This window comes from Dermacentor andersoni, chromosome 4 (genome assembly GCF_023375885.2).
Source record: "Dermacentor andersoni chromosome 4, qqDerAnde1_hic_scaffold, whole genome shotgun sequence".
Lineage (NCBI taxonomy): Eukaryota > Metazoa > Arthropoda > Arachnida > Ixodida > Ixodidae > Dermacentor > Dermacentor andersoni.
Window position 1 is genome coordinate 148,800,401 of NC_092817.1, and position 23,959 is coordinate 148,824,359.

At 45.8% G+C, this 23,959-nt stretch overlaps 1 protein-coding gene across 1 annotated transcript in view; it reads right to left on the minus strand.

Moving 5' to 3' along the window:
* The window catches only part of LOC126537902 (fumonisin B1 esterase-like), a 32,295-nt gene continuing 8,336 nt past the window's right edge, over positions 1–23,959 (minus strand). Inside the window, exons 2-8 of the mRNA XM_050185006.3 lie at positions 21,832–22,134; positions 20,114–21,131; positions 18,416–18,579; positions 15,490–15,638; positions 10,952–11,023; positions 6,473–6,654; positions 1–2,762 (exon numbers count right to left, since the gene is read on the minus strand). Coding sequence (XP_050040963.1) covers positions 2,328–2,762; positions 6,473–6,654; positions 10,952–11,023; positions 15,490–15,638; positions 18,416–18,579; positions 20,114–21,131; positions 21,832–22,133 — 2,322 coding nt within the window. The 5' untranslated portion in view covers position 22,134 and the 3' untranslated portion in view covers positions 1–2,327. The remainder of the gene's footprint in view (positions 2,763–6,472; positions 6,655–10,951; positions 11,024–15,489; positions 15,639–18,415; positions 18,580–20,113; positions 21,132–21,831; positions 22,135–23,959) is intronic.

Below are 23,959 nucleotides of genomic sequence, written 5' to 3' on the forward strand. Positions count from 1 at the left end.
TTCCGTGGTACAAAGTCTTTATTTTTGGTCTTTATTTTGCTTATACAAAAAGATGAGATTCTGAGCAGACGCACACATAACACACTAAAAAAAGAAAATAAGGAAAAACAGGTCGAAGAGCAAAACATGAGACAAGACAAGCGTTGATAGCGTTGATGTGAGAAAAAAAGAGAGAGCTTTATACATGTCCTACTCTTACTGATGAGCAATGAATGAGAGCAGTGGCGAGTGCTTGCTACAGCTGCACGACTTGTCCACCATACGGTGACAACTTGCGAGATCCGTTTAAAAACCTTGCCACCCTGCTTGTGTGGCAAGTTGGCACATGCAAAACGAAGTAGTGGTGACGTACTAAACAGACAGACAGAAAAAAAAATACAAACTGCACAAAACGTGTGGCTACAAGTATGAAGGATCAAACGACATGCACAGTGGCGATTTGCTTCTATGCGCGAACCTTTGGCAGTGTGGCTGGCTTGCGATGCCGTGCTCTTGCGCTCACAGACGCACGGCATCTATGACTTACACTTTCCAGACGTCCTTCCGGTGCAATGCTGCTGGATGCTTGCAACACATCGGCAATGCTTGCAGTCCTCAGTCGAAATAAAAGACATTCACTAACAGAACGATACACAAATGAGTAAATGCACAGTACTTAGTTTTTAGTACTTAGTACTAGTTTTAGTACTTAGCTCACGAGTCAAGACTGAGTACTCACATTGCACCAAGAAAAAAAAAATAGAAAACTCGGAAGGAGCAACGTAGAATGATCATGTACAGACCTCACAACTTAGTATTGCTGATAATGCGCAGGCGAGGCTACAGCTGCGGGAGGCGACTGGTTGAAAACCCACCACCGACACCCAGCAGCTTACTTTAAAGGGCTCTGAACCACTCTTTACTGAAGTTGAGAAATGCATTTGAAGTTCCAAATTTGACTTTTGAAGTTCACGTAGAAGCCAATACTTCAGATTTTGGTGCCTACGAGGCAGCAAACGCGGTTGTCCTCGGCGAACCGCATTGCGCCCAGTCAGCAAACTTGTTGCTGCACCCCATGGCAGCGACGGTATCCACGCTACATAGCAGACCGCAGCTACATGCAACTGTAGTGCGTGAGCGCAGCGTTTTCTTTGTGCACAACAGGGCTTGAGTGCATGCTCGCGCGGACTGTTTTTCATGATACCAAAGGGTGGTTCAGGACCTATTTAAGAAGGGTACAGGCTTACCCCCATTGCCGTGCTCTGTTCGCACAGGGTCATTGACGCCAGATGGGAGTCGTGCCACGCCTCATTTCAAAATGCACCCTGTCCCGCAAGGGTGGTTCTCCGTCTGCTCGTCCCATGTGCGTTCGCTGTGTGTTCGTCCCATGTGTGCTCACCACTTAAATGCGCACATGCCTTACAGTAGCATTATGCCCATTCGGGGTCCCCGCCAACCCCGTGTTGCTTGCAGGTTACCTCTAAGCTCAGATTCCTTTTTCGTCTTATGGTAGGTAGACTAGAGCTTCCACCAGAAACCTGCCAGTAAAACAGGTACAAACCCAATACTGGTCAGGTCCTTGGCCATTGCGGGACCACTGCACTTTGAAATGAGGCGAGAAGTCTTCCCCTCTCATGTGCTGTAGGAACGCCATGAGAAACTGCCACAATGGGAGTGGCGCCCAGACCTACTTTTTCAGAGTTGTTTGTGCCCACGGAGCTTTAACGGAAGTTTGCATGATGCAGGCTCAATTGCTCAGGCAGTGCACCCCTGAAGAAGCCGTGTGCACGGCCGGGGGACGCCTGAGCCTTTTAACTGGTGGGCGATCGGCAGCAGCAGGTTTAGAGCCCTCAACCCCTATCCCGCAGTAGAGACAAACACAACCAAGAGGCCACGGCTGCACACCCATGCAAGTGCAGGCAGCCTGGGGCTGACAGTTTCCCATGCGGCATCCCTGCAGCACCTGAGACGTGCTGTAGGCTTTTTCGTAATACGCTTGTGCTGACTGATGTGCACTATCTAACGATGGGCACTAATTTTATGCATCCAGCAGTACCCTACATTGCCATCACAGTAATAGCATCTCCTACAGACAGCATAACAAGCTGCCCGGGCACTTACCTCGTGGCCTAAAGAGTTGGTCACAAGAAATCATTACATTACATTTACCTTAACTCACAGGAACTGGTTTGCATTCAGATTATTATGTTTGTTCCCCACTCTCCTTCGCCGACTTGGTCCACCAACATTATTTACAATGCCAGTGAAGAGCCCAGATACCTACGGTTTGTGATGTCTCGTAACGAACAATGTGGAAAAAAAAATTCCGCAATACGCAAGTGGCGAGATCAGTTCTTCTTGGCATACTCAGGGAACACGCCAAACTCCCCCCAAGTGGCACACGGCTCGTGCTGGGATGCCCGGCTGCGCACGTTAGCGCTGATGTAGTTGACGAACGGGCTCTCCTTCAGGGGCTGCGAGCCAAGGGAGGGTGTGCCTGCATGCACAAAGCTGTGGAAGAGCTTCTGCAGATTGTGCTCAAACTGCAGGTCGTTGCGGTGCATCTCCGACGAGCCCGCAGCAGCTGACATCTTGCCAAAGATGGCTGCCACGTCCAGCCCATGCTGCGCGAGCCTGGTCGGCTCGGCATTTGTGGAGAAAGAGAGTGACACGTTCGGCGAGTAGTCTACAATGTAGAAGTGCGCAGATTTCACCCCTTCGGTAGCATTGATAAAGTCGCCAGTCAGTAGCTCCAGTGGGCAGGTCACACGAACATCTGAGATCTGCGCATCATAGACAAAGGACAGTTGTCCGCTGCATGAGCTGCATACATGTGGAATGTTCACTTGCTATGCACCAATGTGTGTTGTACTTAGTAGGTGTAATTTAAACGCCTGAAAACAACTAACAATGCAAATCGCTGTGTCTATCTAGTATTGAACAGAGTCTGTCTAAAGAATCACACCAGCAATTTATGTTACTAACATTAGATCAGGCTTGGGAATGCCTAAAGTAATTTGGTAGCAATGTTTGTAGCAGATAAAATTTCATTCTGGAGTAGACTGGAGCAAACACTGCATGCTCTGGAGCAGTCCAGAGCATGCAGATCTTAATTTAGAGCATTATTCTAAGTGAGGTAACTAAGTGAGGTAACAGTCACAATACCTTACATTCTGGAGCATTAAAGATGTGTTGAAGAGCAGCCAAAAGGCATTTTTCATACTATTCTTGTATTAGGTGCTGGTGAAATGACTGGAGGTGTTTTCAACAGAAGTTGTTAAGAAGCTAAGGTTAGCAAACAGCCACTGTGGTTTACTCAAATACATTTCTAGGTGATGCAACAGCACCAACTAGCTCAACCTAAGATTCTGCACGTGACTTGACTTGACTAGAGTTAACGCTGGAACACTTGCATTCCACAAACTGTGCCAACAACCAACCAAATAAGGCAACAACTCTGCTTGACTTCTTGGGTAAATTTGCATTGTTGTTAGCTGCTATTGCCTCCTGCAGAGCATTCAGACGAGAGGTAACTTGCACTGTTTCATATTACACCGCAAACGAACTTTTCAATTCTTGTTAGTTACAATCACTAAAGCCAACAGACTATGAAACCAGGAGAAGCATACAGAAAATCAACTGTTCTCTTTCCCCAATGTTTGCACCTCAGTCTGTGCTCTCAGCATTCGAGATGTTGAATAAAGGCTGATTTGATTAAAAATGTAGAAGGAAGGAGCAAAAATGAAATGAAAGTGCAAAAAAAAAAATAAAGACATCTTGCCGTCAATGAGAGTCAAATCCACATTCGTCCTCATTACACATGTGCGATGCTATACCATAAAAGCTACCATGGTGGCTGTCCTCCCGTAAATTTCATTAGGTATCGTGCATGTGTACTGGATCTTGCCCTTGGAGTGTTCGCCAGTGTCACTTGCAGCCAAGGCAGTGGATGTGAAACTTGCTAACCATAAGAGATGTTATGCAGTGTGTCAACTTAGGAGCAGGCAACTGGCCAATAAGCAATCATGTGCTACCTCATACAGTAGACTTCCGTTAATTCGAGTTCAGATAATTCGATATTGCCAAACATCCCGGCTGGCACCCATATATTTCTATGCACGGGCCAAATATTTGTTACTTCTACCCTGAAATTAGCCTTTGCCATGCCCGACCCCAATGGTGACCGCAGCTGGCGACTCCACTAATGACAGCGTCCATCGTGGCGGTGCTTGGAGTACAGTGAATGAGTTGGACACACGTCATCGCTTTTCGAAAACACCAATTTTTGGCCTGCCCCAGAAAGACATTAAAGTGATAATGGTAGCTCACAATGCATTATTACAGTATTTACCCAATTCTAATATGCACTTTGTTTTCCAAGAGATTTCGTCCGAAGATGGCCTGGGCCGTGCAATCCAAAATGATACCAGGACCAAAAATGTGTTCCCAGCATTTGACTATCAGAGCCAGCTCAGCCAGCGTCATTGCAATTGCCACCACATTAAGGCGACCATGGATGGCAACAGAATGAATCCCGCACAGCATGATGATGGCAATGCGCCGTTTTCAGCCTGATTACGAAAGCACATTCAAGTGACAAGCTATTTTACTTGCTAAGCTAGCGGAACAAGTCCTGTCGTGTGCTTTGGCATTCCGGAGAATTGTACGCATCACAGAACAAACTTGCAAAGTGGTTAGTCTAGGCGTGGGTGTTGTGTTGTTGTTTGATAAATACACTGTCAAACACACTATGGACCGTATGAAGGACGACATGTGGGTCTTCAGAAACAGTGATAAAATGCTGTCCGAGAATGATGACCATTGATTTTAGGTTAAATAAATTTCCATTATGAAAAGGTAAAGTTCGCCAGTTTTGTCTTTTTCTTATTGCCATAATCGGAGGCATGCTACATTTTCCTAACTAAAATATTGGGTGTGCATTCTATTTTTACTTTGTTTAGCAGCTTTAATATGATTTCTATGTTAGTTTTCTACTTTGAACCTATAAAATTGTTTTTTCTGCTTCTTGTTTAATTCGATCTGCCAGACAATTCAACCCATTTTACTGGTCGCATCACAGTTGAATTAACGTAAGTCAACTGTACAGTAAAAGCTCACTAATTCAGATTTCACGAGACCGGAAAGAAATGCCCGAATTAACCGAATGTCGAATTATACCAAAAAGACAATAAACAAATGCTTACTATGTCAACACGCTTTTATTTACTGAACGAATCAGTAAATCTTAGTTCTATTCTGCACAAAAGCAGTGTGGGAGCTGCAAGTCTCCACCTCATGTCTGATCAGCCCTTACAGCAGCGAAAGCCTCCCGACTTCCTTTGCAGCACAGCTGTGGCGCGCATCATCCGAGACATGCTTTTCACTACCACACGCACATCCCGATTATTTTTTTTGCCAGTGAACTGGTCGCATGCAGATTGCCCGTCCATTGCAATGTAGCCAGTGCTCTTCATCCTTGACAGCTTCGCACCGAGTCAAAACGAAGCTACTGTTTGCTGCAACCGCTGCGGATGAACCTGCAACCGTTATCAATGCAATTGGGGACGGTGACCTAGCAGTTCTCAAGGCACACGACCGACATGCACACTGAGTCAAAACGAAACAGCACACTATTTGCTGCAACCAATATGGATGAAACCATCGTGATGGCTATTCATGTGATCACGGATGGCGACTAGTCACGATTACAAAGACGGCGCCGAATAAAACAACACACAAAAAAGGGGGACACGAGACAGCACGTAGGCGTAGCGCCTACGTGCTGTCTCGTGTCCCCCTTTTTTGTGTGTTGTTTTATTCGTAGCGCCTACGTGCTGTCTCGTGTCCCCCTCCTTTGAGTGTTGTTTTATTCGGCGCCGTCTTTGTAATCATGTTTAACCAACTAGCCCACCAACACATGCTCAGCGACTAGTCAGTTATGAAGGCAAGCGGCCAACATGGTGTTATGTGCGGTGATAAATGCAAGAATGAAGGCACAAAGCATTCCCACATTGCTGTGATTCACGCATGATTTCCACTGATGACTATGGCAATGCGCACCCCACCACTTCGTTTCCTATGGACACTAATGCTGTTTTTGCTCTTTTGTGGTGCTCCGCACTTGCCAAGTTCTTGAAATTAATCAATGCGTGGCCAAACATGTCCGAACTAACGTGAGTTCGATTACATTAAATAATGCTTCGATTACGAGTTCGATTACATTAAATAATGACCAGAGGACGAGTCAGAATCACCAGATTTTCCAAACTAACAAGGGTCGAATTAACGAAGTTTTGCTGTACTACCTTGCACGAAATTAGTGACAAGAACATGGAAGAACTACAAGCAACTTGAAGCCATCTGCCACCTTGTAATTAAGATGGCACAAAGCAATTAACTGCATGCACAATCGTCGCCATCCTGTTCCTCGGGCACAGGGAGGCGTATCGCTCACGCGTTCCAACTTTCAGCTGCCCGCAGCTACTGCACTCACCATTGTGTGCAGCTGCTCGGCTGGCATCGTGTCGTTGCGCACGTACATCTGCAGCACCTTTTCGGCCAGCTTGGGGTCAATGGCCCCCAGCCGGTCCCTGACGTAAGAGCTCAGCTCCACACTGTCCACTTGGTCGGCCAGGGGGAGCCCCCGCCGGGAGGAGAACTCCTGCAGGTTGGAACCTGCGCAAAGCAAGAGAAGGGCCAATGTCGCACGTGCGGCATTTTTGCAACCACGACGTGCCGCTGCACATAGTCCCCCATCACCAATGACAACCTTCGGAAAACATGCACACACATATGCAAGCGTTTCAGCAGTTTGTAAATAACCCTGTGTGGCAACAATTCAAGTACACTTGAAGCTTGATTTATCCCTTTGAGATCACGTGTCTGGACCCTCCCGACACACGAAAATACTAACTCCGGTTGTATGTTAGGAAGCACCCGACGCTTGCACGTGCTTGCGTTCGCCGCTTATTTGGATTGGTAGTGCCAGCTTTCGGAAACTTTTTCAACCAATAAATGCACTTCAGAATGTCTTCAGATGAGGTCGGCACTTTTTTTTCCCTCCCTCCATGCTTGAGGGAATTTTTGAAATTTATGGTGTGAAGTGCCGACGGGATGGCGAAGTTCTTTGCAGGTGCGTTTTATGGATGAAATTGAGGTGAGTTCCATGAATCAGAAGATTATTTTAATGCGGTGGATTATTTCACCTTCAGGTGGTCAGCAAACATCCTCAGATGAGAGCACTTTCGAAGAAAACGATTATGAGGATGAGGATCCTACAAATTTGCAATGAAAATCCTGGCCTCCAACTGGAAAGAGTGCTTCGAGCACTACCACACAGAGCTCAAGTACCACTAAGAGCCTCAAGAATAAATAATTTTTCTGAATTATATCACCTAGCATGCATTTTCCTACTGTGCATGGCACCTCAAATGTTCAAAATAGCTTCAGACTCCAGAAATTGTGTTAATGCACAAGACTGCAAAGGGTTAATAATGCCAATGGGACCCCAGAATTATACATATCACGAAATCGAGAATTTTGTAGTACTGAAAACATTTGAAACATTTATACGAGTAGCATTATATTTACCGTATTCACTCGCATAATGATCGCACCTCTGAATTTTGTCGTCAAAATTCAATTTTTTTTATTTCTCGTGTAATGATCGCACCCTGAACTTGCCGCAGCGATATGTCGTGTGCCAAGTCTAGCTAATGATCGCGCTTACCATCTGTCGAATGCTATGCGAACGACTCGTCTGCACGCACCAAACATTCTTAAGTAGATGCCTCATTTCATTACTTTCATCACTTTCCGCACTTCCATGGCAAAAAGACGTACAACCAAACTTGCCTTTATTATGGGTAGGCTTTATAATGGTTGTGGTCAACAAAAACAAAAAAGGCGCCTTTCGATTCTTTTTATCTGCACTCGTGAGCACGCAACAAATCGCGCGCGGCAATGATAGTAGCCACGTTTACACCGATACGTTAAAAGTGTACCCTATTCATACGCCGACGCTTTTAACACAGCTAAGATATTCGCCTACCCTTAGCAGAAACGTGCCATGTTAGGATAGTAGTGAAGACAGATGCCGCAGTTTCCGCAGCACGCCGGCTATGTGTTTCTATGTCACTGGCAGCTAAGCATGCCCATCTCTGTTTCTGTCCCCTCAAAGTGGACATGGCTACGTTATTGCCGCAAACTTGCCGATATTAACGATATTATTCATCACTGATACGGAAGAAACTGTTTCAATGCACATAATGTACTCACGAGAAGAAAAAAAAAGATCGCGTTCGGCGCGTTCGGCTTGCTCCGCCGACCGCCATTTTTGTTTTGGTGTCCCGCACCCGCATCCCGCAGCAAACGCGGGACGAAAAAAATTTTTTTTTTTCTCGCGGGAAATTTAACCAGCGTAATCATCGCACCCCTGAATTTGTGTCAATTTTTCTGACAAAAAAGTGCGATCATTATGCGAGTAAATACGGTACTCAAAAGCAAAAAATGTGTAATTTTTGCCTGCGTATACACTCATCACTCTTAGTGCAGACAGCAAACCCATTTAGATGTCCTCATGGGGGGGGGGGGGTGGGGGAGGGGGAGGAGGAGGAAACTCCTAACATGCCAATGGCCTCTGTCAGCTGAAGTGAAACTCTGTAAACTCACATTTTAACTAGTATTTCTCCATATTTTAGATAAATCAGGCAAAATGTTAAATTTGTGTGGAGACTGAATTTCGATGCATTAGGCTCTACGAGTACACATTAGGGAATTGAAAGCACTCCAATAAATAAGAAACATTTTTAAATTGGGTTTCGCCACATCGAAGTCTGACCGTAACAAGTGGGATCTCGATAAACGGAAATCGCTTAAACCGAACTACCACTTAAACGGAACACCATCCTCACGGTTGGTTGGTTTTGTATTCATACTAGGCTTCAGCTTTGTCTCTCAGTAAATGGAGCTCCTGATAAATGGAACCAATTTCCCTGGCCCCTTAAGGTTCAAGTGAGTCCACCGTGTTTGTAAAAGTGACCCAGCACTATTCTTGGCAAGCAGAACTTCGAAAACAATTTTGCCTGGTGTCTTATGTCACCCATGCTTCCTGTGGCACGGCACTCTATGTTGAAGTGTGCACAGAAATGCACATTTATAAGTGAAACTTCTCTTCGTATATGGCTGCAACGCATTGTAAGTTGCATTTAAAGGCAAAATTCACATGTGGCGGCTCCTGCACCCGCGCACAGCCCCTCATGAAATCTTACTGTGAATTACGTGCGCAAAAATCAAACGGTAATTCAATAATTCATGTAACTGCATGAGCACTGCAAGTTATGGTGCTATAGTGTTTGCACAATGTACCAGTGCATGTTACTTGCGTGATTATAGAACACTACACGTGCGGACAAAAGCTTCCAGAATGCTGCAGAGAATGTGAAAGAGCTCAGCTATGTTGCGTTTCAAGCTAGCCCATAAGACCTAACATTTAGTGCAATGAAAAGACAGAGCATGGAGGAACGACAAGGAAGACAAGGCAACAGACAGAATGGCTACAGACAAAGCGACAGGAATACAGTTGACTTCCCTTAATCCGACCCTGATTGGACCGATGAAATCTATTGACGTATCTGGCAGGTCGAATTAAACATGACGCACAAGAAATGTCAGAACACACTGCTGATTCATTTGGCAGTGTTTGCCCGTTTCTAGCATGTCCCCAAATTAAGGACACACCCGCTTTTAAAGTGTTAAAAGTAGAAAACAAATGTAAACATAACATTAAAGCTCCTAAGCACAGTAGAAATCTAATACGTATCTGATCTTTTTAGCAAGAAAAATGGACAGGAGTTTAGACATATGTTGCACAATGGTGGCCAGTTTTCTAATGTCAGCTTCGCTGCACGGTTTTTAAAACTCAACTTCGCCGCAATACAGTCGTGTCCTGCAGCAAAGCAAACAAATCTTCGCAGACATGGTTTTTGGCCTAATTTTTTTGAGGAAAAGAAGGAAAAAAGTACGGGCGTGTGAATATTAGAAAATTTCGAATATTATTGAATACAATATTTTTAATATCCGTATTCCATTCTAAAACTAGGTATTCTAAAACTTTCATATCTTTGAAACAAATCGAATATATTGCTGGCTGTGTGGGGGCAACCATGTTTCTTTGCATTTATTTCTAAGAAAGTGTGTCTGATATTGTGCTGAATTTAGCGATAATTTCATGCTGCTGGCGAAATTTTGCCTTAAAACACTTAGCCACTCAACGTGTAAGCTGTGCAAAAAGCAAGCCTCTCAGTAGCAAGGGGTATGGGCTTGCCAACAGTGAGGGTGCACTTGCAGGTTCCACCCCCAATCCTAAGCTTATTGGTTGACAGCAAATGCGATGAGTGGCGACTGGTACAGGGTCAACTGCCTCCGAGTTTACGGGAAATTGATGCAGTATAAGGCCCAGGTTGGCGAGAACAGACAACTAGCAGAAATTATTATCTTTTCCAAAGCCAACATGAGCCAATATGCTATCTTTCAGTATAATGGCTTACTAGTTTAATTTTTTTACCAATGACAATGTAATTGCAATGTTCCAGCATTATGTTAAAATAAACCAACTTGCTAATACAGTTGAAACTCGATTTAACGAAGTGATGACCACGCTGAAATTATTTCATTAAATTGGGAAGTGCTGAAAATTCAGAATATTATGGTAGTTTGTAGTAAAGTTCGTTAATGTGGTGTTCATAGTAATGAGGTTTCACTGCATACAAGGCTGCATAATTAAAGTGCTACATCATGCTGATGCTACTCCCACTTTTGCCCTTGTCCATACAGAAACTAAGCACACCCAACGCGTGTGGCTCACACCACTTCCACTGTCCATGGCTTCCTTAATCCTTTAGCGCATCATTCGCCTGTTGCACCAATACTTGAACCCAGTGGATCCCATGTAGAATTTGCAGGATGCACTCACCTATTACAACAGGCACCCGGGTGAAGTTCTCAGCTGCCCACAGGTCATAGACAAAATCCTTGAGGAAAACACCTGGAAGAACATGGAAAAAAAAAAAAAGCCAGCATTAGTTGTGGTATGGTGTCTAAGAACTAAGGAAGCAGAAGCATGGTGTCCAGATCTGAATGCATTTCATATCAAAATGTGCTTTTTGTTCAGCTATTTTTCAACTGCCATTTCAATGGTCGCATAGGTATGCTACTGTGGTTATGACCAAAAATCTGTGTTCACTTGTTATTCGCAAAGTAATGGCTAAGCAAATTGCCCACTTCTACAAGACAGTAACTTCGATGGCCAAAGAGCTTGGTCATTCCAAAGTTGCAAGGCGGCTTGACATGAACGAGTCAACAATCCGTGGAAGGCAAAACCAGCAGGTGACATTTATTAAATGCAAGCCTGACTGCAAAGGCTTTCACGGCCCTCACCATGGCTGTCGGAATGAACTGCAGCAGAAGGTGGCGTAGTTTGTAATTGAGCAGGGTAATTAATTGCCTCACGGGAGGAAGCACCAAGCTTGTACAACGGAAGGCAAGCGACGTTGCTTAAAAAATAGGAGTGCCCCGGCTGAGCTTCAAAGCATCACACAGTTGTGCTCAAGGGTTCATGATGAGGAGGAAAGGATTTTTCTCTCTGGCAAACGATTTCTATACGCCAAAAGCTGCAAACAGACTTTGAAATCAAGCTGCTGGAGTTTCAGTGCTACAGGATAGAGCTGCGCCATTCAACAAATACAGTTGAACCTCGCAATAACGCAATCGGCGGGAAACTAAAAAAAAATTCACTTTCGCAAGGATTTTGTTGTTGCGAAATGAGACAGCACAGATAGGTCGCCCATAGGCACCGACGCGCCCAGTGTCGAGCGCGAAAGTGATCGTGTCCCGTATACCCGAAGGCAGTTGATCTAGATTACAGCTCCTTCGCGCAAATCTACGTCCAGTGCCGAATCACATGCGATGCCTGGTCGGGTGACACCAAAACCAACGTTCTTGAAGCAAGGAATGCGTATTCCCGTGCAATCGCTCAATCACAGCACGATGCGTGGCACTCTATGCTGCGACCGCCATTTGAAGCACCATACACAATTCCACATTAGTGGGACATGGATTTCCTTGTTTTTGCTGCATTTTCCTCACCGAAGCACACATTATGCACTGCAATGCATTGGGAACATCGCTGTTGCGTGGAAAGAGTGGGACCATTCTCACATTGTACATTGTGAACTGCCACTCCGCACTGGTCCAAGTGGATTGGCCATTCAAAGTGCCGGGGGTGACAGCTACGACTTATTTTTGGTTTCCGCCTTCAAAAGCATGGCCTTCGAGATCCTCATTTGCTATCTAAAGATGGTGTTTATGGCGTGTTGGGGCCCTAGAATTGGTTTCGGCACATACTACAACAAAAGTAGGGCCTCCCAGATCTGTTTCCGCTGCCTAGAGATGTCGCATTGGCAGGGACTCATCGTCATAGTTATTCTTGGAGGTGCATGCCCATGCATACCCATGCTTCCCGCAGTCTCCTTGTGTTGGCTTTGTTTCTTGTGGGTCGTCGCATTGGTCATGCACGTGTGCAGCATAGTTCTTTTATGACTCCAACGTGCCGAACAGTCTCCAAACAGGATGACATCGAGAAAGTGGGAAGCACTTTCGCTGCAAGAGAAGTTGAACATTTTCCGCATAGTGAACGAAAACCCGACGCAGAAGAAGGTGTACACAGCGAAGGAGTTAAGACTGACACCTTCCACCTTGAACTCCATAGTCGCAAGGAGGAACGAAATTGAAGAAAACACCCGAATCTTTGACATCAAGTGAAAGCAAGCCTGGAGTTTGGAGCATGCGCAGCTTGACGAGGCCGTTTTCAAATGGTTCACGCAAGCCGGGGCCACTGGAGTGAACTTCAACGGTACCAACCTGCGAGAAAAGGTACTGGAGATCACTGACAAGCTTGGTATCGATGGTTTTTGCGCATCGAATGGTTGGATTGATCGTTTTGAAAACAGGCATGGAATATGCTACCAAACAGTGAACAGGGAGGCTGGAAGCGTTACCACAGCAACTGTCGACACCTGGAAAGAGACCGTGGCGTCTATCATAAAGGATTAAGAGCCGAGGGACATATTCAATGCCGATGAAGTGGGCCATTTTTTCAAGGTACAGCCATCTAAGACACCGAGCCTAATGGTGAGGCTTGCCATGGCGGAAAATGCAGCAAGGAACGACTAACGATGCTGCTGTGCTGCAACTCTGATGCTTCCAAAATGACGAAACCGTGGGTGACTGGAAAGTTTCGAAACCCACGATACCTCAAGAATAGCTGTCACCTGCCCGGCCGCTACAGGAATAATAGCAAGGCGCGGATGACGTGCTCACTTTTTTGGGGAGTTCTTGGGATACATGGACTCTAAGATGGGCTGCCAGAACAGAAAAGTTGTTGTTTTTCTCAACAACTGCTCCGCACATCCCAAAGACACTGCGTCGCTCTAGAATGTCAAGGTAGCTTTTCTTCCTGCCAACACCACGAGCCACCTTCAGCCTTCGGAGGCTCGAATGACAAAAAAATGTGAAGCACTTCTACAGGAAGTGTATTGTAAAGCGACCCCTGGCCAGCGTGGAGTGTGGGCCGCAGCCGGCAGGCGACGCAATCATAGATGCTATGGATTATTTAGCATGAGCATGGAGCGCTGTCACTGCTGGAGACTGTACATTCGCGGACTGCAACGAACTCGACACAGCGATGGGGGCAGGCATGAAATTGCATACAGTGATTATGCTTCTGCTGATGACGCCATGGTCACCTCCGCAGAGTTATGCGTCGACAACATCGTGGCCGAGTGTGCCGATGCATGCACCGGTGATGACGAAGTTGAGGAGGAGGTGGAGCAGATGCCAGAGTCAACGTCCTTATCGGCTGTAGCGGCACTGGATCTATTGAGATGTGTGTGTACCAGTGATGATGGCAAGAGCCACATGGCACTGCAGGTGCTTGAAAAATGCCTTGTGCATATCGGGCATGAGAAAATGCGCCAGGCAACGCTGCACGATGTTTCAGATGCAAGAATTAAAATAAAATTGTGTGCAATTCATCGCTACTCTTAATTTCTCAATTTTTCCCCTTTCTAGGCTCTCGCATATTTTTTTTTAGTGGTCCCGTGGAAAACATATCAGTGGCTTCTACTGTACTCAGAACACCTGGCTGCTGGCGCATTTTGGACCAGAAGTGGGCGCTGGGGACACCGAGAGGATGAAACGTGGCACACAATGAAACTTAGAGCCGTTGTGATTCACTGTGGCTGCAATGGACCCCACAGCGATCAAGCAGTGCACGCCTGGGGCAAAAAAAAATGCCAGCAGATATGCGATATAATTATCACGTTTGAATCACTGCATCGTGCATCATTTTTCAGCACAAAACGATTCAAAAAATCCTCCCCAAGAATGTGACCATCCACTGCAAGGAAAAGGGTTGCATGGGTGTGTCCCTGGTCCTTCAATGGGTCAAGACAGCGTGGTGCCAACGACCAGGTGGGCGTCTTCAGCCCGCATTTATGCTGGTGCTAGGTTAGTTTTGCGGTCACCTGACGCCTGCAGTGAAGAAGCTGATGGCAACAAAAAACAGACTTTGCTGCCATTCCTGGAAAGATGACATCCGTGCCTCAACCTACGGATGTCTGTCTTAAACCATTTTGAGGACAGAGTGCAGAAACTCTTCATAAACTGCATTAGTGAAGGTGTGGCCATGGTTCCTGCAGGAAGAATTATGCAACCATGCGTACTGCAGTTCTCCAAGCGGGTATCTGCAGCATGGTACAGTCTCCCAAGTGACATGCTCCATGAGTGCTCCATATCTAATGACCTCGATGGAATCGAGGATGACATCACCTGGGAAGCTGACAGTGAAGAAGAGACCACACTCTTTGAAAACTCTGCATCCCATGATGATGAAGACAAGTGAAGCAATTGCAGTTAGTAAAAAGTGCAGTGTCGGCTGTAATCTCCCATAAACAAAGGTACTGTTTTTCTGCCGTCGGGTGTCGTATTACAATCATTTTTTTTTTTTCATGAACAGACTGAAAAGCTGCCCCTTGCATTACAATTGTGGTCGCTGTACATTAAGGTAATTACACCAATAACGTTGATGACAATGGCTGTCAACAGAACAATGGTATGGATGGACGGACAACACAGAGTCTCGGGTGGCAGTAAAACAAAAAACGACATATCAAAGCGGAAAAGAAGGCCAGGACAAGCATTACTGAATTTAATTACACACGCTTCAGCGATGTGAGGCACACCCTTTAAGACAAGCTCCATTAAAGTGAACTTTCTAATAACCAGAACAAACTGGGGAGCTAAGGTCAGGATTGAAACAATGAAAGTTTGGTCCCATAAGAACAAAATGACTTTTGTTATGGCAGTGAACTTCTGTTGCAGCTACACACATTGGCAAGGTCACTTTGAGCTTTGTCTTAAGCGGAGCCTGCAGTAATGTGCAATAATTCTCACCATCAACAACAACCAGGCTCGGTGCTCTCATTTCGTTCTTGCGTGGTAGCTGCGCAGACACACTGTCGTACCACGACACTGGCACGGCTGCTATCACCTCATCCGCTGTCTTCTGGTGAAGGCAGGAGAGGCTGGTGCAGTTGATATTCCTGCATTAGAGCAAACATTGAAGAGAGTTACAAGGCAAGGCATTCGTGCCGGATGCATCATTGTTGTGGCAAGGTTCAACTCTGTTCATTACTAAAGCGCAGTGCGCACCAAAGGACACAGGCAAGTTAACAAACAAGCTACAGTTTAACAGTGGATGATTATCAACTCGCCCAACTTTCAGTTCTCTTACAGTTCAATTGTAAGTACAAATAATCAGGTAGTCTGAAAAAGTTAGTTTGAGGGATAAATATGCTTGTAGGCTGCCTTTCACAATGACATCAGCTCGGAAAACTCTTTAACAGACTTTTGCTCAACTATGCCCTGTGCTCTGCACCAATAATATCTACTAGACATTTTGTTACAGCTTTGTGCTCACCCACTGCACACCCCGATATGCATAGCTTGATACAGTTGACTTCCATTAATTCGGCCCTGACACGACCAACGAAATTGGTCAAATTAAATAAGAGGCAGAAAAAAACAACACCAAAGCACACTGCTGGTTCATTTGGCAGTATTTGCGAAACGTGAGCCCACTTTCTATGTGCTCAATGTAGAAAACTAACTTCGAAATGACATTAAGCACCTAAACAAAGCATAAATCGAATGCGCACCCAACCTTTTAGCAAGAAAAACGTAGCGTGCCTCCGATTTGGACAACAAGAAAAAGACAAGACCAGTGGACTTTAACATTCACAGAATAGAAATCTATGTATGTTGTCAGCACTCTCGGACTACTTTAAAGCTGTATATGATGGACCACAACATGTCCTCCGTGTGGTGCGTGGTGCATTTGATATGCTGCATCTATAAAACGACTCTGCAACAATCGCACACGAGATAGTAGCCCATGCCTAGGACTAACAACTTTGGTAGTTTGTCCTGCTATGCATGCACTTCTCTGGAACGCCAAGAACATGCGACGGGATTTGTTGCCACTAGGTTAACATGTAAAATAACAAATAGTTTGAATGTGCTGTCATAATCATACTGAAAGTGGCGTGTTGTAGTCATGCTAAGCGAGAACTCGTTCTGTTGCAATCCATGGTTGCAATCTTGTGATGGCAATGGCACTAGCTAAGCTGGCTCTGACAGTCGGGTGTTGCAAATGTGGTCTTGGTTTTGTATCGAATTGAACCGCCTAAGCAATTTTCTGGTGAATTTTCTTGAAAAGAAGAAAGGTCAGAAAGAAAAAAAAAAAAAAAGAAAGGCGTACAGTAGAATTTGGTGAACACTATAAAATTCCATTGTGGGTTACCATTTCAGATTTAAAATGTTCCCTGGCCAGGCTGAAAATGGGCGTTCTTGACAAAAGATTACAGGCGTTTGGCACATTCACGGTACCCATGCTTTAAGTGCTGCCAAGACTGCTACTATAACTCACCATTGGGGTAGGGCACATACGCGATGACCAGCTAACTTTTAAGTTTCTGTTGGGCGCTAATTTCAGGATTGAAAAAATGGAAATTTGGTCCCATAAGAATCTATGAGCACCAGCTGGGATTAAATTGTGACTTCCTTCGCAGTCCAACCTATTTGGCCTTGACAAGAGACCGACATCTTCATCTGAGTAGACATGCACATCCTGGTTATTTTTTCGCAAGTGGGCTGGTCGACAACAGATCGTCTATCCATCGCAATGTAGCTGTGGGTTTGATGCCATCATGCGGGCAACGGTAGAATTGGTCTTCGTCCTCGACAGCTTCCGCCTTGTTTCTCACACCGTGCTGAGTCAAAGTGGAACTACTACTTGCTGCAACTGCTGCAGATGAAACTGCAGTTACTACTGACAAAAATCGTAAATGATGACTGCAGTTCTGAAGGCATGCAGCCAATGTACCTACCGATTTAAAAGGAGACTACTTCTCGCCGCAACCGTTACAGAGAAAACTGTGGTCGTTATCAATGCGATAACGCATGACTACTGTGTAGTTCTGAACACACGTGGCCAATGTGCACACCAAGTCAAAACAAAAACTACTGCTTGCCACAACCACTGTGGCTGCAACTGCGGCCATCATTGAAGCGATCGTGAATAGCAACCATGCAGTTCTGAAGGCATGTGACCAACATGGGAGAACGAAAATGTTCTTCGTTGCAATCGCTGTGCCCGAAACCGCGGTCATTATCGATATTATGAGGGTGCACAGTCTGAGTCTACACAGTTCTGAAGGTATGTGCGGCCAGCGCGGTGGCATGTGCAGTGGAAAACGCATAACCGCATAATTAGACATGAAACGTTCAGCGCTTCTGCAATTCCAATATGGCTTTCGCTGACGACTATGGCAATGCGGACAATGCTGCTTTGTTTCAGTTGGCTGCTAGCACTGCCTTTGCTCTTTTGCTTCACACATTTGCTGCGCACCTGGGTTGTCCGAATGAAAAGGTGTGCGGCCAAGTATGTTCTAATTAACCAGTGTTTGATGCCATTAAGTAACTTATACACCTGCTGGTACCAAAGGACAAGTCTGAATTATCCGATTTTCAGAATCAACACAAGTCTAAATAACGAGTTTTTGCTGTGCTTTATACACTTTTTTGCATTGATGCGTTTTGTATTTTGCAGCAGACCCGTACATAGCCTCACGGTAATTTTCCAACTAAACCTACGTGGAGCACGTGACACCACTTTGCTGGTTGACCAGGGTGGTGAATTTCGTTGCACGACAAATACCATACGCCAATGTTAGCCTGGGACAATTCACACCAACTGTCACTGTTAAAAAAATAAAAAATGCGCAACGTAGGCATTGCATGCAATGCAGATTCCACCTACGCCAGAAACTCAAGGTTGTTGCGTGCAGCCTCCTCGACGGTCTGGTTGGGAAAATTCACAGATGCACCTGTGGCCCAGACTCTGCTGAGGAGGCCCTTGGTTTCCGCTGACGTTGCCAGGAGCAGGGCAGACGTGGCTCCCGCACCATGGCCAAACACGGTCACCTGTGCAAGAAAGGTGGTCATGGGCATCCAAGTCCAAGGCACAACCGACACATACTTGCACCACTTCAACCACTGCCACTAGGGTTGTCTCCCATCATCGGTTATCACTTTTATGCAAAAACTTGTTGCAATATTTTGTTCAGGGTACGAAAAAAAGAAACAGTGATCTAGAAGCTATTGTGTTGGATGGCCCATGGCCTCTTTCAGTGCCGCACTGCAATTGTCAGGTTTAATGTTATTGCCAACCTCCATTTGTTTCATGAACCAAGAAGCCACCAGCAATGCTACAGAAGGAACACAGATTCATTGTTTTATAAGAAACGAAAAGGTGTGAATTCCAATTTTGGGGGCCCAAGAGATATGGCATTCTGCTACCGAATGCAAGGTTGCAGCTTGAATTCCCTGCCTCAGTGGCCTGGAGGCAAAGGAAAAGCACCCCTGTACTTTTATTTAGGTAGGATGCTCAGCGATTGAAGCACAGTAATCGGCCTGCATGGCGGCCGCTGCTTTTCGCATCACCAGTGGGCACTGGGTGATCGCTGGAGGGCCAAATACATTCATAATGTGTCACAAAGGCCCTCGCCTTTATCATATACCATAATGCATTTGCTCGGTGCCCCCGGCGTCCACTTGTGGAGCAAAAAGTGCTGGCCGCCAGGTGGGTCGAGTATCACGTTTCAGTTGCTGAGTGCATGCATCACTTGCCTAAAGCCACGTAAGCAACAGGAGTGACACTTCAATAGTTCAACATGTGATGCCAGGCAATGGTGGCTGCAAGAAGCTGACCGAATACTCTAGGAATTGCCAGCCCATATTCTGGCCATGCCAGATGGCCGCTTGGGATTGCTACAACATGCAGTACACCTAACTTCGCAACACACTGCACTGCTTGCTCTGCTTCCCTCTTTTCGGTGTAGTTTGCTCCAATTGACTATGAAATCATGCAAGACTTGTCAAAGAAGTTGTAGCTGCTAGACAAGGCCTCTGCCCGTTGCCACTTCTACTCTGTACTGCATTCGTGGTGTAGATGTGGAAACATTCCAAGATAATGTAGACGTGGAAACATTCCAAGATAATCCACCCATTCTGTTGCAAGGAACAAAGCTTGCGTTTGCAAGAGCACGTTATACAGCGAACACACGACGAGCATGTCAGAACACCACGTGCTTGCCGAGGCCATACAGATGCAATTTGCTGGGGAATAGAACTGCACTGAGGCGCACAAAGAAGCAGATGTAAAGCCATGCACAAATATACAAGTTGTGTGCACATCCTTGCATGCCATGCTGATTATTGCAATGCATAGAGATCAAATTAATCAGAATCACCTTTGAGTATCAAAGCATGCCCAAAGGATGGAGTCAGTGAAGAGGCAGGCAGACACCAGTGCTGCTTCTTTACTGCCTCCATTTTTTTTTTCGGCACGTTGATTCTTGGTATCAACGTGTGCCATGCAACAACCCAAATTCCAACTTTAGCAACAACCCAAATTCCAACTTTAGCAAAAGGCAATGTGATCGGAAGGGTGTTGTACCCTGTTGGGATCTCCATTGAACTGACGGATGTTGCGCTGCACCCACTTGAGCACAGCCACTTGGTCCAGGAAACCGTAGTTCCCAGATGTTGGCGGCCTCACCCCCTTGGAGAGGAGGTCCAATGCCAAGAAGCCAAATGCGCTGCGCCGGTATTCAAACGTTACCACCACAGCATCGTGCGTGCGTGCAAGCCCCGGACTCGGCTCCAGGAAGACGTCCTCTTCACCCATACCCATGAATGATGCACCAGGTAGCACAATGAGAACAGGCCGGAGGCCTCGCTTGGACATGGACGGCGTGTAGACGTTCAGGTAGAGGCAATCCTCACTCGTGTTGAAACGCACTCCGGGCGCCTTCTTCTGGGGGCACCGGGGCGCAAACTTGTGCACCTGCTTTGTTCCGGACCAGCACTCACTGATGCTCTGGAAGGCTCTTGGAGGTTTCCAGCGGTGCTCGCCAACAGGTGGAAGAGCATAGGGAATTCCTCGGAAGACGAACGCACTCTCTTCTATGTGGCCTTCAACTAGACCGCAGTCTGTGGCAGCTACGGGAATGTTCCAGTCGTCGTCGTCGTAGCCGAAGCCTCCGCCAGAGAGGGCCGTCCCCACCAGGATTACAGTGACGAAGAACAAGAGGCCAATGGCTGCCCCGACAAGGAGGTAGCGCTTACGTCGATACAGGGCGAAACGTTCGCGTAGCGGCAGTTTTTCAGGCACACTCTCGTCGGCCTGTTTCTCATCCGGTTTGGCACCCGTTTCAGCATCGCCAATGGGGATGGTGACATCTGTGGAACTGGAGGACGATTTCACGTTTTGGCCATCACCATCGCTCTTGCCTAGCTCGCCGGTGCTATCACCATTCGGCGGGGACTCCTTGCTGTCCTTGTGATTCTCATCACCTGCATGGTTTTCGTTCTTCTTGCCCCGATTTTCATCCTGGGTCTCTTTCTCACTCATTTCCGTTTCCTCTGTGCGCTGCTTGCCAAAGTTGGGTGTGAAGCTGCCTTTCTTGAACCACCTATAGAGAGAGAGAGAGAGAGAGAGAGAGAGAGAGAGAGAAAAAAATTAGTCTCGTCTCAACTTAAGTGACAGCCAGGCCCACTGAAAATACTTAGAATGCACTGCCCTACTTTGAAGACAATGTGAATTTTTCATGAACAGTACTAGTCCCAAAATTTGTGCACATACAAACAGTTCATAAACACACACCACCACGTTCAAAATGAATTCCAGCATGCAAGCCACGGCCAAAGTGCTCTCTGGATCAGGCTGCTGGCATTAATGTGCAATGCTTAAAAAACAGTGGAGGGAGTTGTGCCATTTTAGCAGTGAATACACTATCTTTGGACACGGTATATTATATCACGAAAGACTTATACACTGGCCTGTAGAGAAGCAGCAATATGTTGTGACAAAGCATGCCACGCTAAATAGAAAGAAGTTATGAGGCCATGCTCAAAGCCATGCTTGTAGTTTGAAGGTACAGAATTGAAAGTATTCTAGCAGTTATTGCCAAGAGCTTCAAATGGCCTTACCTACTGTTATCGCTAATGCTTGTGTTTAACAGTTATCGTTGTTACAGTACTCAAATTTCAAAATGATTCCTCTTTGTTCACTGGCCAGACTAATGAAGAATGCACTCAACAAATTCCATGATTTCGACAAACAAAATTCTTACCCATCAGCTTGCATAATATTTGAGAAGTCCTAGCACCTACCTAGCCCAGAAGCGAGTTGTAGGCGATTTTGGTAGTTCTGGCAGAGACTCGACTTTCACCACACCCTCCTCTTCTACGGCTTCGAGTTCTTCCTGTGGCTGCTCTTTCTGTGGAGCAGAGACGGCATCGGCAGCCTTTGTCTCGATGATGGGAACGCCATCGATGGGCTTGAGTTCGTCGTTCGAGCTGAGCCCAACTACGAGCTCATCCAGGCTTTTGCCCTTCTGGCTCGTGACAGCGGCCTCAGCCGGAGACTCGGCGGCCGACTCTGGATTTACTGCTCCCTCTGCTTCAATCGTCATCCTGTATGCACAGAGCATAAGTGCTATAATACACATGTATTTGTGAGCATTGAACATAAATATAAGAAGCATAAGCATGACTAGCACTTTCTTAAAAAGTATAAGCTCTGTACACTATACCCAGAACTGATGAGTTCCGCAAAGCTTTTCTGAATTCGTGCACCCCAAGCTTGAATGTGGGATTCTCTGTGCCCAAGCTAGTGTTGTGGTATTCTGTATTATTAAGGTGCACTGGATAAAAAGCAGGACTGATGGAATAGGAGGGCAAATTGTTGCAATCACGAAAGACTGAAAGCAGTCAGAGCGATGATGACTATGCACGAAATCACAGCCTGTGTGAGTAACTATAAGTGAGAGAATGCGATAAGTGAGTGCGTGCAAGCCATGATTTATTTAATCAATGACTTTTCTGTAGTAAGTAAGAAGCGACCCCGAGCTTCAGTTTACGAGAGAATCACACCATTTCCTTGTACTTCACTGTATGCTTTATTTGCTTAGAATATGAATATGCCTCCCCCCCCCCCCCCCCCACACACACACACACATCTGAGAAGACATAAAATTATGGGGTTTAATGTTCCAGAGAGAGACGCTGTAGTTGCAGGCTCCACATTAACTTTGACCACCTGAGGTACCTTAATGTGCGCCTAAATCTGTGCCCACAAGCGCTGCATTCTGTTTGCCGTCGAGATGTGGGCAGGAATCAAACCAGAAACCTTGTGCTCACCAACAAAATGGCATAGCCACTGACCCGATATGAAAGGTCCTCGCCTTTCCCCACTGGGCCCAAAGAAATCTATCTGGCCGACAGCATTTCGACACGTTAAACATTTCCGGCGGAATGCTTCCACTAGCAATTCCATTGCACCGTATGAAATGATGACCGCACTTTAATTATTGGTCAGATTTGACCATTTTCAGCAGATCGGAGATTCTAGGAAAACTAAACATTCGTCTGGAGGTATCGGCGGAACTAGCCCCCAGTGTTCCTAGTAGTATTTCCTCAATCAAGTGATTCAAAATTTGCGCTTTGGTTGACTTGTCCACATAATTTTTTAAACGAGAGCAGCAGTGAAGACACAGAAGCTTCTGTTGGGTTGTCTAATTTTCCAATCCAATGTCTAGGCTGTTTTAATGTCTCAAACATTGGTAGATGCTCATGAGTGTGTGTTATCTTGATAACTGAGTTTGACTAATATGAAGTGCAACTTTATTTTTCCCGCCGTGGGTTGCTTTTATCCATCAGCTCTTTGACACCATATGTACAAATTATTATGAGCAATCATTTCCGTCGTGTTCAGTTTTTATTCACGCAACAGCATGCAGTCTATCTGAGACCGACCTTCGACTGAACCTTGAATATGTGTCTAATCTCATTACTTTCTGAACATTGCCTGTGTAAATGCTCTTATTCATTACTGCACAATATTGGGCTCCAGCGCCAGCTGAATGTACATGACTAGGCCAGCTGGCTTGCACAGAAAAGCTGATTGAACACAATAATTAAGTATGAGGAGGCTTCTGCATACTTCCAAACCTGACAACCATTGCTTCAAGAGCCTAAAGAATGTAGTAAAAGAAAGAACCAGGTGCCTGCTGCAGTGAGTATGAACAAATGCTCTCTGCAGAGTAGGCTCTTACCCATTTTCACATTTGCAAAGGCACTACTTTCCTGCATAGCACAAGCATCACTATGGCTAGTATTTCCACCAAGAAATCTGCATATTTTTTTTTTCTTGCGTGGTCTAACTTACAGACAACGGGAACTAGGAGCCAGGCACATATCTCGTACATACTTCATTTCTTTTTTACATCTCAGTACTCAT